The sequence below is a fragment of the Saccopteryx leptura genome, chromosome 9 (genome assembly GCF_036850995.1).
Source record: "Saccopteryx leptura isolate mSacLep1 chromosome 9, mSacLep1_pri_phased_curated, whole genome shotgun sequence".
NCBI lineage: Eukaryota > Metazoa > Chordata > Mammalia > Chiroptera > Emballonuridae > Saccopteryx > Saccopteryx leptura.
The window spans coordinates 53,538,161-53,554,145 of record NC_089511.1 but is presented as its reverse complement, the minus strand read 5'-3'; the positions used below and the strand labels follow the sequence as shown (position 1 = coordinate 53,554,145).

General features: G+C 32.4%; 1 protein-coding gene and 1 non-coding gene across 2 annotated transcripts in view; both read left to right on the top strand.

The window, feature by feature from the left end:
- PCDH15 (protocadherin related 15) overlaps window positions 1–6,943 on the top strand; it is a 1,001,489-nt gene extending 994,546 nt beyond the window's left edge. Inside the window, exons 33-35 of the mRNA XM_066348814.1 lie at window positions 3,569–3,677; window positions 4,612–5,421; window positions 6,884–6,943. Of these exons, the coding sequence (XP_066204911.1) occupies window positions 3,569–3,677; window positions 4,612–5,406 (904 nt within the window). The 3' untranslated portion in view covers window positions 5,407–5,421; window positions 6,884–6,943. The remainder of the gene's footprint in view (window positions 1–3,568; window positions 3,678–4,611; window positions 5,422–6,883) is intronic.
- LOC136381587 (U4 spliceosomal RNA) lies at window positions 548–685 on the top strand. Its single transcript, XR_010747081.1, has one exon. It is a non-coding gene; the product is annotated as a U4 spliceosomal RNA (small nuclear RNA).
- Window positions 6,944–15,985: the final 9,042 nt, after the last annotated feature.

Genomic DNA, 15,985 nt, shown 5'->3' with positions numbered 1-15,985 from the left:
TGATTCTTCTCTTTTTTTTTCTATCATTTGTTTTTGTTTTGTTATAATCCATACTTCTTTCCTCTGTTACTACCTTTTCTAGGTCATGTACTTTTGTGGAGGTTTTTTCAGCAGTGTTTACCATTAAGTAATGAAAAGGGTACCTACCATGTTTATTGTAGTACACTATCTTATCAGTGCTTCTGCAGTCCATCATCCTTTGCTACTGTTAATCTTTGTCCTCTCCCCCCCCTCTTTTTTTTTTGTTGTCAGTTTAAATTTGGTTTTATTGTGTCCTTGGTGGAGCTTTTACACTCCAAGGATAGATTTTTTTTGTCACTGGTTGAAGATCTTGTTGAAATTTTGGGTAGAGGTATTGGGAGCGCTCCTCACAGCGCTTCTTTTCTGACTTCACTCCCTATTTATATATTTTTTAAATTCTACATGTAACTGACATGATGCAATGCAGTATTTGCCTCTGTCTAGCTTTTCTGTTTTAGCATAAGGCCCTCAACGTCCATTGTGTTGTCATAAATGACAGGATTTTCCTTTCTTCTAAATGTAGGCATTCATTGTGTAGGGGCAGTTTTGTAGCCAGTGAGGTTTATCTGAGTTGTAACTAGTGCTAATTATAAGCTTTTCACCTGGCTCTGAATACACAAATTAATTAGTCTGTTTTTGAAATTTCTATGAATAGAATGATATGTGTCATTTGTACCTGGCATTTTTTACTCATTGTTCTGTTCTGGAGATTCACCTCTGTTGTGTGATATAGTGTGTTTACCTCATGGGCTTTTGCATTAATTCCAGTTTTTTTCTGTTCGAAACTCTGTATTTTAGTGCACAGTTGTCCACATTTATGTTAGGTATATAAACTGAACTATGAAACAGGATATGCACAAATATGACTTTACTATTATTGCTAAACATCTCAAAAGGATTTTACTTATTTATAATTTTTCTAGATGTGCATGAGAGTGCCATTGCTCCATATCCCTACCAAAACATGGTATTGATGACCTTTTTTTTTCTTTTTATTCTTAGCTAGTCTTGTGGATAAACTGAAGTAGTTTTAACATCAAAAAATGATTCCTTTATAATTGGTTCACAATGCATTTGTAAACTACAAGTCATCTAATAGTATATTAGTAGAGCTGAGGGACTACAAATTTAAATAAAATATCTAGGGAAGTAATGTAACTGAATGAAGTTGAATAGATGTAAAAACAAAAGAGCAGATGGGACATCTTATTGGGACTATGGGTATAGATGGAAAACAGTATGGTTGAGAACACAGTAGCAAGTAGTACAGAACTTGAGTAGTACAACTGACTAAATTTATTACATGTGAAAGGAGCCCAATGTTGTTATATTTTTATTTTACAAGGAAAATTAAAATCCATATATTTGGATAGCATTTTCTGATTAGAATTTGGCAACAAATTAAATTTTAAAAAAATGATGTTTGCCAAATAGAACACCATTGAGGATTCTGCAGTCAGTAGATTTTCAAATTTTTCTAGTGAAGTATTTGTGCTCTCAGAAATATTTATTTTCCTGAATCATTGTTATACCTAGACCAAAAGAATTAACTCTATAGAAAAATGATAATTTAACAATAAAGTAACAAACCATTTTCCTGTAGATACCTATACTTTTCCTCATTTCCTTTTCTTCATTGTAAAACTTGATTAACCTTTTCAGTTCAGACAACTTAAATGTTAAAATAGAATTTAAAAGGGAAATATACTAAAATCGAAGTTGTTCTTTTAAACTAGCTTCACATGTATATCTTAGGAGAAACATCTTTCTATAAAGGTAGAGTTTTACAAAAATTGGTATTGTCTAATGTCTGGAATTGAAAACCTTGAAAAAACTTTGCTCTGACAGATTCTTTTTTTTTTTTAAGAATTAAATCCAGAATTATGGATTTAATTAAATTTAATTAAATTTAATTAATTACAATGTGTTTTAAAATGTAAACCTTCTTGGAAATTATCAAATGTTAATGTAATTTTTATTAATGTATAAATAATTATTATTCGATCTTTTCTTAAGAATAACTTTCAATGAATAGATGTATTCTGGGTACAAGAAAACTGTTATCTGGAAATGAAACAATGCTGAAGATAATGCTATATTTTTTTTCAAAACTAGTCTCTTAATAATATATTGAAATAGAGTAAAATAGTAACTACCTGTTGATAGTTTCAAAAATTAACCAAAAATAAGTGATAGGCTCATCTGTAATCTTTAACAGATTTACCATTTTAAAAAATTTCCCTTTTACCACCTCAGTTCTAATAACATAACCTTATTTTTTGTAAAATATATAGTTATAGCCAGAAAAAAAACATTTGAATATTTTAAACTAATATTTGTAATTAAAGTTTTGTTGGCAGGATTCTATGTTGTCGAATTCTAGGTCTGGAAATCTAACTTTGAGGTGAAATGTGGTAAGAATTTGTTTTCAAATGCAATTTTTCTGTTTGAACAATAGGAGTTATCCATGGAATCTGGAATTGATCCTGGCCAGGAATATGGACAAGATTATTACAGTTATGAGCAAGGGTACACCTTCAGATTTTTTTAATCCAGTATCTTAAATTTTTATGAATAATAAGGATTTAATAAATAATTATTATTGCCATTCATTATATTATATAAATGTCATTTTATTCATTTCATCTTTGAAAATAAGTAACTATCTAGTTTTAGTTTTAGTCAAGTTTTAACTATTTTTCTATATTGACTTTTTTTGATGTTTCATGTTGATATTGACTATAATCTTCAGAATGCAGTAAAAATTAATCAATTATTTATATGGGGAAAAAGGTCAAACATATTTGCTCAATTCCTGAATTCACCATTTTTATGAGATATTTAACATTTTCTCTAAACAGTCACTCTCAAAATTTGCCCAAAAGAAACTGAGAAAACATACTTTAAAATTTTCCCTGGCTTGGTTGGTTAAAGCGTCATTCTGATATACAAAAGGTTGTGGGTTGCGGATTTGATCTCTGGTCAGGGCTCATTCAGGAACAGAGTGATGTTCCTGTCTCTATCTTTCTTTTTTCCCCCCTCTCTTTCTCTCAAAAACCAATAAATAGAAATTTAAAAAGATAAATTTATAATACATAATAGTAATTATACCTACACACATAAATAAACTGTGGAGAAATGTCAAGACCAATAAAGATCATGCTTGAAGCAGATCTTTACTATAAAGATAGAGACCTTTTGTGCTGAATTAGCCATTATATGTTTAGAAAGATCCCATTTCATGTCCTAAATTCTTCAATTAATTAAAGAACAATATGCCTTTCTCTTCATTCTAGTCCTTCCCAAAACTTAAACCCGAAATAACTTGACTCCTCTTATTGTTATTCCAGGTTACCATTAAGACAAAAATCACTGGTCATCAGGTTGTGGTACTTATCTTATGGTTTTATAAGTGGTTTAATAGGAGCTTAATAGGTTAGGTATAAATATCTGATGGATGAAGAAAAAGAAGAAACAGAAATCAGTTTGGTTGAATCCACCCAGACCACATAAAATAAATATTTAAAGATGTAAGTTTCTATTACAGGTATGAAATGCCTCAGTATGGAAGTCGCCGTCGCTTGTTACCACCTGCTGAACAAGAGGAATATGGTGAGGTGGTTGATGAAGCTGAGGAGGAATATAAGGAGGAAGAGGTAACTCTTATAATTTTCTTAGGTTAATATTTCAAAAATCAGACATTCTATTCACTTATTATATGTTTTCCATAGAAATTTAATAATGCTAATCATTTTATTGTCTTGTGTGTAGAAGGAAATTTATTTTATATATGTTTAATTTATAACATTCTATAAAATATTAGACAACTAGAATAAACCTAAATTCTATTTTTTATAATCCTATTTCCCCATAAGGAAAACATTATAATAAAACATAGAAAAAAATATTTACAAAAGTATTTTTACTTTTGTTTCTACATTGTCTAGCATACCCAAAAATTCTGGAACAATATAGTCTTCCCCTTTCAGTTATGAGAAAAATAATAAAATATTACCACCAGTATTTTTAATGAAGTATTTATGTTTAATTTAGCATGTATTTTCCATTATTTTGTTTGAAGTATTTACTTGGAACATCTATTTAAAAATTAAACACACATACAACACAGAAATATCACTATAATTTTACCCTGTTCAAAATTTTAAAAATTGCAAAATTTCACAAGGTATTGAGATAAACTATGATAATTTTCTGATTATTTAATATTTAATTTAAAAAACATCTAAATATTAATGTCTAGGGATGGGAGAAAAAAAAGTTATGAGTAATTGTTTGTTTCTGCTTTAATATAAGATGCAAACTATATTTTGTAGAAGAAAAATATGAGAATGCATTAGAATTTGGTGTCATTAATACAAGCTGAAATAAAATAATTTACTTTTCTTGGTCATCTTCTATATATAGTGAGGATAAACAGTAGAAAATTGTGTGATTGTTTTCTGAAACCAGTTATATAACTTGCGTGAAGTTATCACCCTGCAAGTTCATTCCTACTTAACTTATGTGGGACAAGGTCACATCAAAACTATCCCCCAGTTGACACTTCAATTGCATTTTCATGATTTTCAGGAAAAGGAAAAAATTATACCCAAAGTTGAAGTTATAGAGCCTAGTGAGGAAGAAGTAGTTGTCACTATTGAAAAGCCACCACCAGCAGAGCCTACATACACAACATGGAAGACAGCCAAGATATTCCCAATGATTTTTAAGAAAGTTAGAGGATTAACAGATAGAAGAGGCATCATCGATCTTGAAGAAGAAGAAGAAGAAGAGGAAAGCACCGAAGAATCAGAGGAGGAAACCACCTCAAGCGACTATACTGAATATAGTGAAGAAGAATCCGAGTTCAGTGAGTCTTTGACGACAGAAGAGGAGTCGGAATCAGAGACACCCTCTGAGGAAGAGGAAAGTTCTACCCCTGTATCAGAATCGGAATCCACAGAATCAGAAGGAGAAAAGGCAAGGAAAAACATATTCCTTGCAAGAAGAAGACCCGTTATTGAAGAGATCCCAGAAGTCAAAGGTAAAAAACGGAGGCCACCTGAAGAACCAGAAGAAGAACCGACGCTGGTAGAAGAAGAACACCCAATGGAAGGAGAGGAAAGTGAGCTGGCCCCTGTAGAAGAACCAACAGACCTTGAATCTCAAGAAGTCACAGAGGCCGGCAGCGTGGAGTCAGCATCTGTGGAAAGAAGCGTGGCAAGTGCGGAGGAATCTGAATCATTAGTCAGTAGTAGCAGTAGTAGCGAAAGTCAGTCTGGAGGTCCATGGGGCTTTCAGGTGCCAGAGTACGACAAAGGCAGGGATGAAAGCCAAAAGAAGCCTCCAGGAGCAAACCCGGAAGGTTACAACACAGCACTTTAGAAGCGATCACAGTAGGTGGGAGTTTTGCAGTGATGAGTGCTCTTGTGTGCAGTGCCTTCTGTGTGCTCTCTGAAATGACACTTGAAGGGGAGGAAATTTATCATGATTTTGATTTGACTTAAGTTAAAAAACCTGCCAAAAAAGTGAATATATATGCTATCCAAAGAGATGTGTACATGAAAGTATAAGGTAAAACAAACTCATCTTTCCTATAGTAGTAATTCAAAAGACATGCAATCAGTTAATTAACATTTAATTTTTTCCAGAGGGATTTCTGTGAATGCAATGTGGCATTATGTATTATGAGGATGTCTTCTTTATTGGAATTTATTATATGGATATATATGGTGGTTTTTAGATCATCTTTATAAAATAACTCCTTAGGTCAAGCTGCAACAAATAAAATATCTAAAAGCCTACTTTTGCATTTTTGCATATATGTACATTTCAATTGGCAAAGTTATTATCAAAAAAATCATGAACAAGTTCACATAGATTTGCAGTTGGTACTTTCAAATATTAAAAGTTAAATGAAATCTATTTAAAAAATTAATTTTGCTACCACTTCTTTCCGGTTGTGGATATGAGTCAAAGTGAATTTAGAAAAAAATTAAATTGTAATAACAGTTATACATTTTTTTCTAGGTAAATAAACATAATAATTTTATAATATATATCTGAGTATAAAAAAGCATGGTTTAGTGCAATGCACTGGAAATTCACATATTCTGAAAATATAATACGGTTTTGAGAATAACCTAGAATCATTTAAACTTTGCTTCTTGCCATTTCCAACATGTAATAATAAGAAAAAGATAAATTTGTGAAAATATCCATTGTGTCCCAGTTGTTTACAAGAGAAAGTTTATAATAATTAATTTCCACTTTTGTGTATTACTAAATATATTATCAAGATGGGAAGATGCTATATTTTCTTTTAAGCTAACATGTATTTCAGTGAGACTGAAAACCAGGACATTTCAATGGAATAAATGCACTAAATCATACCAAAAAAAATTAACTAATGAAGTATTAATTAAATGTGGATTAAAATTTTTTTTAAATATTGGAAATGGAAGTATTAGCGTGAACAAAACACACTAATACTGTGCATGCCTTACAACTTAACTTTCCTGAATAGTGTAGCAACTGTCAAACAATGAATCATCCTCAGTTAAATATAAATAATATACCTATTATTTTCTTGTAGAGCAGCAATTTTATCTATAAGAACTCATGAGCTTCTTAAAATAAATGCCTACTTTCTAACTCAGCAACACTTTCACCAGAAGTTATTAAACTCTAAAATGGTGGGAAAGAAACTGGTGTTAATAAAGAATTACTTCCTTCTACCTCATTAGAATTATACTTCTTTCATAGCTTTCTACCAAAGGTTCAGAATGGCACAGGCATTGTAGTCTTTGCCCCTTTAATTCCCTTGATACTGTTTCACATGTTGTTTTTTCTGTTTTGACAGTGGGCAAGAAAAAGAATGATCAAGTTACTTGTTGATCGAGATTATGAAACTAGCTCAACTGGAGAAGATAGTGCCCCTGAATGTCAGAGAAACCGTCTTCACACTCCTAACACCCACAGTAACATTAATGGCAATATATATATTGCACAGAATGGTTCTGTGGTGAGAACCCGCCGTGCCTGCCTCACCGATAACTTGAAAGTTACTTCCCCTGTCCAACTGAGAAGGCATTTTAAGAAACTAGACAAGTTGGCAGTGACACATGAGGAGAATGTCCCCCTGAACACTTTATCAAAGGGGCCATTTTCTACTGAGCAAATGAACACAAGACCAACTCTGGTTACGTTTGCCCCTTGCCCATTAGGGATTGACAATGCAGCAGTGAAGCCATTGGGGAACAGGCTGAAAAGCACAGTTGAACAGGAGTCCATGGTTGACAGTAAGAATATCAAGGAAACTTTGGAATTGCATAGTGACCACACACCGTCAGATGACGAAGAGCTCTGGATGGGCCCCTGGAACAACCTCCATATACCAATGACAAAACTGTGACTGATTTCTTAAAAAAGTTATTTTAATTTTTACTTCAGTTTTTAATAAACTGTGCTTTTTATTGTCACTGAGAAAATGTATGGAATTTATATCATGCACACAGCTAAAACTTTAAACAATATGCTTTAAAATTTAAAAATCGACAGATTTGCACTCACATTTGTATCAATTAACTGCTCTTCCCAGAAAATCTTTTTGGATAGACTCTCAATTCTCCAGATAACATATTTAAATATTTAGCTGTTTTATTGAGTCTTCATTTTTTTTTCATTTTAATAAACATGAAATAATTTACTAAGTAATCATTTATATATATATATATATATTTGGTTAACATAAATTACTCATCATCTCACAGAACTTTTTTTTTTAGTATTTGTAATTTTACTTTTTCATTGAAAAAATGGGAAAAATTTGTATTAGAGTGTTTTACAGGTCACAGGTTTATATAATTACGTCTATACCATCCTGACTTTTTAAATAGAAGATAGAATTACAAAGTGATAGTAACTGTGGGAATCTCCTGTAAATGATTTAGAATCATGAGTCTGTTTTCCTTATTGTCCTGTATAAATTTTTTTTTTGTTTTTACATATGTATGTATTGACCTTTTAAAAAAACACTTAAATTCATATCTCTTTTGGGAATATCATTCACAGAATTTCCTTGTGTCCTGCCCACCCATCACACATAAATACATTCTACAAAGACTCTATCCATAACAAACATAACAGGTAATTTTTTTTAGCCATCTGAAATTAAATAATTACTTGGAGCATAACAGAAGGTTCACCCTCAGCAAAGTGTTACTGAGGAAGAAAAGGGTCAAATTTGTAGTAATGCATAAAGAACCACAATTTTAGTATGAAAAATGTAGTAAGATCAGAGAAGTCTGATTCACTGGACATGAATATAAACTCATTATAAAGGAATTTGACAAAATCAAGAACTTACATAATATGTGAAATGTCTATAAATGCTATAAATTCATAGCTTCAAATGTATTATGGCATATCAGTTCTCTCAGCTCCAGTTTATTTACAAAATATTTTAATACATATAATATTTATGTGCATAAAATGCAGAACCAGAAAATGATAAGCTTGGATGATATTTTTAATCAAAGAGCATATTTTGATTATTTACCATTGAACAAAGCACAATGTTTCGCCATTACTGAAAATGAAAACAAAGTATCCTTTTAAAAATTCCTCTAAATTTACCTGTGGGTTGCATAGTTTTCAGACATAAAAAGGTTGAAACAATATAGTTTAAGGTAATTCACAATTCAATTGAATATAATATAGTATGCTATACATACAACTCACCTCCAATACACAGTATTGACCAATTTTAGATTTAAATAAAATCATCTCATGCATGATTATGTTTGAAAGACAGACTAGAGCTCTATTATTTATTTTTCTCTCATGTTTCATATTTTAAAAATTACTATAGTTTTATTTTCTTATTTCCAAAGTGAATGAATTATATGTAATGTAACCTTGCCATCTTATGAGTAGTATGCATTAATTTCAGGTTTCAAAAAGTATTTGAAATCAAATACAGTAACATTTATTTGACATTACTGAAAATTAATGCAATCTATACATATATACTTTGATAGAAAAACTATCAGCATTAGCCAGGAGCTCATTAGAAATGTAGAATCTTGCTCACATTCTCAGGCCAACTAAGCAGAAATCCATGTTCTTACAAGATCCCGAGGGTATTTATATGCATATTAAAATTTGAAAATTATCTATACCATTGAATTCCAGGGCTTACTCCACGAAGCACCAAAGCAATTGTTTTTAGTATAAAATATTTTGGATAGAAGTATATTAAGCATATTATATTTTCTTACCTGCTCAATCACAGATCATTAAATATAATTTAATATATTCTTGATGTTCCAGGGCCATCTTAACTAGTGTCCCATGAGATTCTCTTTGTGTAGAGCTTTATTCACTTTCTTCTCTTTCTCCAAATTCAGGCTGTAATATTTAATTCCGTCACTGTACCTCTCTCTAAAATTTATCTTCAAATTTAATTCTAATCTCTAGGTGAGAAATTTTATGTGTTTGTTTGTTTTGCTTGTTATTAAAAAATAATTAAACCTGAGATAGGGATCACACATGTGGATTCAAAAATCAAAATTTGGCCTGACCTGTGGTGGCGCAGTGGATAAAGCGTAGACCTGGAATGCTGAGGTCGCTGGTTCAAAACCTGCACTTGTCTGGTCAAGGCACATATGGGAGTTGATTCTTCATGCTCCTCCCCCCTTTCTCTCTCTCTCTCTCTCTCTCTCTCTCTCTCTTTCTCCTCTCTAAAATGAATAAATACAAAAAAAATTTAAAAAAATCAAAACTTTATGATTCTCAGAACCATTTTGGGGTCACTATTGATGTCTAAGCACTGCTCTAGAAATCTGAATTTGGCAGAAGACTAATGCCCTAATATATGAGATGTCACTGTATTTTAAAGTTCAATTTTACATTGAAATATGCAAAATATAAGCTACTAAGCAGACATATTTCAGCAATTTGAAGTTGATCATTTTAGGAGAAACAATCATGGAGTTCATCTGTCCCGACATTAGTGAGATAGTATGGAGATAAACAGTATTTATACAAAGCAAAAAATCATGTATTTGGTCAGTATATTTTGAGGTAAAGTATACTTGGTAACAAAAAATTACTAAGTACATAAATCTGGACTGATCTTATAGTTACTTTGAAAGGACTTTCATTATCCATAAAACTCTGACTCAGGATGGAAGCTGTGGAACCCAGGGGAGATATCCAAGTATATATAAACTTAAGAATACTTCATATAAGTAATGTATCTATGTAAATGTTTATAAAAAAATGGTGATTATTTTTCCTAGATAGGAACAGCAATTTTTTGTTGTTCTTAATCAGCACCAGCTTTCAATCAGGCAGGAAAAACACCAATTCTCGGCTGGTTATGATGAGAATAGGCCGATATGACTATAATATTGCTAAACCTGTTTTTTCAAGAGAAGGTCTTGTGAACATGAAGGACAAGGGGAAGAAGAATGAAAAAATAGAGTCAAGATGAGATATAGGCTGTATGTGACTCAATGACCATCAAATCACAGAAAATGATCTCTCTGTCTAGACCTCTCTTTTGAACTGATTACAGACTCTGAGAGAGAGTCATCATAGAATTATAATTGCAGGTTGGCCAAAACATCTTTTTAAATCCAGGAAAAAATAATTTGCCTTGAACATATATGAATGATATGTCTTTCATGTTATTAGACCACATTGATAACAGGGATAGTAAAAGATGTTATTAATCCTATTATCCTAAGTGGTTCTTCCAAATGGGATATGATAGTGACTATTAAAATATTGTTAATTGTACTTATGTATCATAGAGCCAGAAAAAAAAGAATATTGATTCTTGAGGGAGACACTTTCCTTTTTTCTTTGTTTACTTTATGTTTTTCTCTCTCTTGTTCTACTTTACTTTCTGCACTTTGCACCATAAGTAGGGTTTATATACCATTTTAATTGATTAATAAAACAGGCCAAAAGTGCTAATAATCTAGTCTCAGGGCAGATGCCCATTGGTGCCTGCAAATAACACAGTGATAAGGTTGAGCAATGGGTTCAAAATAGTAATGAGAACCTCTATTCTTATCAGTAGTTTCTCCTTCTCCAATGATAACATGGGTTTCCTTCTTTTTCTCTTGATTTTGCATTTGTTGACCTTTATAATAATAATCTTTACTTTTTAGAGCATATTTTTCATCACAATCTATTTTAAATATATATACTAAGTTAAGCACACATATGAAAAAGTTAAACATTGTCCATAATTTGGAAAATTACCAACACATTCACTGCTTTCCTAATTTCTTTAATCCAAATACCTGTTTTTCCTTAACAACTATTGTTACTCTATGAAGAATATGAATTAGAAATTTTAAATTAAAATACATTGTTACTCACTACACAATATTTCAAAAATAAGTTTCCACTTAAAAAAATGATTTCTTATTCTTCTATAGGGTGGGGATAAAAATCAGTAACTTTTCCCATTTACATGTTTAGGATTACAGTTTGACAATAAAATAAGAGCCTTCTTTGCAAATTCTTATCTTTGAACAGTGTGAAGAAGATGAGTTTATTTTTAACTTATCATTCTTTTTTAGGCATTTCAGTCCTGTACACCATGTTCATGTCACAAAGTTTAAAAAGAGTGAACAATATGTTTCCTAACATACTGCCTATCCATTTATTTTAAAAAATGATAATCACATAAACACTAAAGTTTTCATGTATAATCAATCAATTATGTTAGAAATGCCAAATCATAAAATAGCATAAATATGTCAAGAAGCATAGTCAAACAACTAAAGTGACTACGAATTAATTTTTCTCACCTTCTCCTCCCCATTTCTCTCTTCCTTCTTGACTCTCTCTCTTAAAAAAAAAAAAGCAACATAGTCAACATGAAGTTGCCCTGTGTCTTTTAACATGATTGCCTGATATTACAGAGGTTCATCATTAAATTTATAATTCATAACTACTTATCCATTCATCCATTTATTATCTATATAAAATATACTTCAGTTTCCCTAGCCACATGCAACTTAATTTTATAATGTTGCTGATGATATATATATTTTTTTATTTAGGAGAGGAGGGGAGATAGTGAGACAGACTTCTGCATGTGCCTCAACTGGAATCCATCTGGCAACCCCATCTGGGGCTAGTGCTCAGCCCATTTTGGGCTATGTTCACAACTGAGCTATTTTTAGTGCCTGAGGCTGATGTGCTCCAACAGAGCTACCCTCAGCACCCAGGGCCACGCTGGAGCCAATAAGCCACTGGCTGAAGGAAGGGAAGAGGGATAAAAGGGGGAGAGTAAGGGGAAGAGAAGCAGATGGCTGCATCTCCTGTATGCTCTGACTGGGAATCAAACTCAGGATGTCCATACACTGGAAAAATGCTCTATCCACTGAACCACTGGCCAGGGCCAATTTAATAATTTTAATTGTCATTAAGTTACTAGTTATATCAAACAGTCAAGATTAGAAAGAATAAATTTTCTAAAACAACCAACTTGAATACAGAGAGAATTCTTAGCCCTTTGTCCTTTTGCTTTTCATATTATAGAACAGTTTTATTCATCCCTTTCTTTCCAATGTCCACATACCTCCTTTCATACACAACAGCTATTAAAAAAATATTACATTAAATAGAATGACTTAATTCATGCCCTGTCACTCTATAATCTTGGGCATGTCAATTTACAATTCATTCCTTTGGAAAATGTCCATAATAACATTCTTCTCAATTAAGAGATAGCCCTGCCAGTTGCCTCAGTGGTAGAGTGTTGGTCCAGAGTGTGGAAGCCCCAGGTTTGATTCCCGGCCAGGGCACACAGAAGAAGCACCCATCTGCTTCTCCACCCTTCCCCTTCTCCTATCTCTCTACCTCTCTCTTCCCCTCTTGCAGCCAAGGCTCCATGGGAGCAAAGTTAGTCTGGGCACTGAGGATGACTCTGTGGCTTCCACCTCAGGCACTAGAATGGCTCTGGTTGCAGCGGAGCAACACCCCAGATGGGCCATGCATCACCCCTTGGTGGGCATGCTGGGTGGATCCCGGTCAGTCACATGCTGGAGTCTGTCTGCCTGCCGCCCCCCTCTTCTCACTTTGGAAAACTACAAAAAAAAAAAAAAAAAAAAGAGAGAGAGAGATAAAGCAAGATACTTAATCTGTACATATTATGCCATTATATTGAGAATAAAAGAGTAGAATGTTTTCTTCATAGTTTTCTGCACCAATATGACCAGATTCTACTATTCTTGTTGCTTAATGCCAGTGTAAATTTTATTGATCTATTTTACATAAAGACATTCTGTTATTACATAATGCATTTTTTTCTATCATGGTTCTGAAAAAAGGTATATGTGTTAACAAGGAAATAAACGCATAGATTTTTTTTCCCTCTAATTTGGACTTTTGCGAATATATATACACTCAAAATATTGTTAAAGAACATCATCAATGTGCAATGCCTGGGCTATTGCAGTACTGTTCAGCAGCTTCACAGGTATAAATGTGAGGGAATATTAATAAATCTCCTCTAAAATATGTTCTCTTAATTTAATCCCCTGCCTAAATACACCTTTTATGTATTCCATCATAGAAGGCCTGGGTTCAAACTCCATGTATAGTAATTATTGAACTAACAATAACTCTTTCTAATTTGTTTGAATGAGTTTTGCTTTTTATCAAAATCTAGCCTAAAATTGGCTCAGAAAAGTTAAGTTCAACAGCGTAATTTACATGGATAAGCAAAATGACAAAAGTTGGTTTAGAAATGTACCTAAATATCTGTGGCCTGTGTTCTCACTTCTTTTACCACCTGTTCCTCAGTAGGCTTCTTCATCTTTGCCATATCTTATAAAGGTTATTGCATTCTCTGACCCTAAAAATATCTGTCACAGTATACTGAGAAATAAAGTAAAATTTTAGTCAGCTCAAATATGGATAGATAGGTACAATTTCTGTAACTACAAAATAATTTTGTATATAAGAGTCATAGGGCCATTTTGAGTAGAAGCAGCAATAATGGGCACCGCATCAGCTTGAAATAAGCACATCTTCAAAGTGCTACTGTGCTTAGAGAACCAACTGCCATGCCCATCTCCAGGTTGTGTTACTTGTTTATACGGCCTTTTCAGAACAAAATACCTACAGTGACTTACAAAAATACATAGACTACAAGTAGTGAAATAAACTTAAAAAATGAAACTAAGAGAAATAAAGATAAGGGAAGAGTAATACAGTGCTTAGATTACCACCCAGACTTATTTACCACTATACATTAGTTAATTAGGCCACAAATTTAGCTCTAATCTCTCCCAGTTGTAAGTATAAAATGGAAAGTAGACTGAGTTATAATATTCATAGCATGCATAAATTAAAAAAAAAACAATTATTGAAGAGAAGTCAGCTTTGCTTATTACCAAGACTTGAGAGAAATTTTTCCTAAGGATCTTTATGAAAAGTATACAATATGACAGATTGGGATAGTTGTAGTTATTTAAATTTTATTTCTTTGCTACTCAGTTTTTTATTTCATACATCAGCCTTTCTTTCAGATCTGCAAGTGTTTAAGTCACTGGCTCTGTCACCGTGCTATCAATGTGTCCTACAATGACTGATAGAAGGGTAGATGGCCAGAGTATTATCTACTTTCACTAGAATTACCAACAAAGTTATATTAATCTCACTTTAATTAAATTATTAATCAAAAACTGGATTGTAAAGATTTGCAATTTTCTCAGCTCTATAACTGTGCTGTTTGCTGATGATGGCATATGTAAATGCAGATCTATTTCTTTATTTCTTCAGAATATAGATTTTATTTCTCCCATGAAGCTTGAGCCCAAATTTAGGGAATCTTTTGTAGACTGATAAAACTGGCTCTCATAAGGTAGGTAAAAATATGAGAAAAAATGCTAACATTTTAATAGCTTGATAATTCAGCCTAATTATGTCCACTTTGTGAGCATATCATATTCTTATATTTGGACATGGATGAGCATCATTGGTATCAGTTTCAGTGACATCCTGGTGAACCAGCTTTCTAGAAAAAAGAAAACCAAATAGAAATGATTTGTTGTGTTTTCAGACTTCTGTGACATAAATACTCTCACTGTAGTCATCCACTGATGGCTAAATAAACAGCTTGCCAAACTTCTGAAAATTTGACAACTAGCTTTCAGAAGTGAGTATGGACTTGGTTTACATGTTTTGTACTAGTAAAGCAGTTATTGAGAACACTTAATTTTACTCTCGAAAATAAAGGCAGCAGAAACTCTAAAGCCAAACTCTAAAGACATTACAGTGGGAGATGCCTGAAGGACATAGAAAGTTCAAATACATAAGTCTTCATACAATGGGGAGAGAAAGGGCCAAGAGAATACAGGAGTATGCCAGTTAAGCAAAAAGACCATTTTGTGCAAAAGCTAGAAATGTCAAAAAATGACCAATAATTAAATTCATCATTTTACCAAAATGCAGTTGAGCGGAATGCAGTCAAGATATAGAAAGATAATTCTAGGTGTCAGGTGAGACCTAGATCATTAAAGAGCTTATTTCCATGTTATCACATAGACAATCAGTTTTTAAAAATCTAACCAGGAGATACCACTTCAAAAAGTTTTATATGTAAGATTCATAAGGAAAGGTTATTATAAGTAATAGAAAGGGCAGAAAATTTCACCATAGATGTCCTGAGTTAAAACTTCATTTCACTTATGAATACACTAATGAGCATTGCTATTGTTAGGATCAAAGACCACTAACAATGTGGTTACTTCTGCATACTTTTTTCCCCTAAATTTAACATTGCCTATTCTTATAAATGTGGTCTCGCCTCTATCTAATCTTCCAACATCTTTAGGACTTACACATCCTTCCCAGATTCTCTCTTTCATTTCATATCTCAAAAAAAAAAAAAAAAGAAAAGAAAAAGAAAAGTAGCATGAATAACATTTCA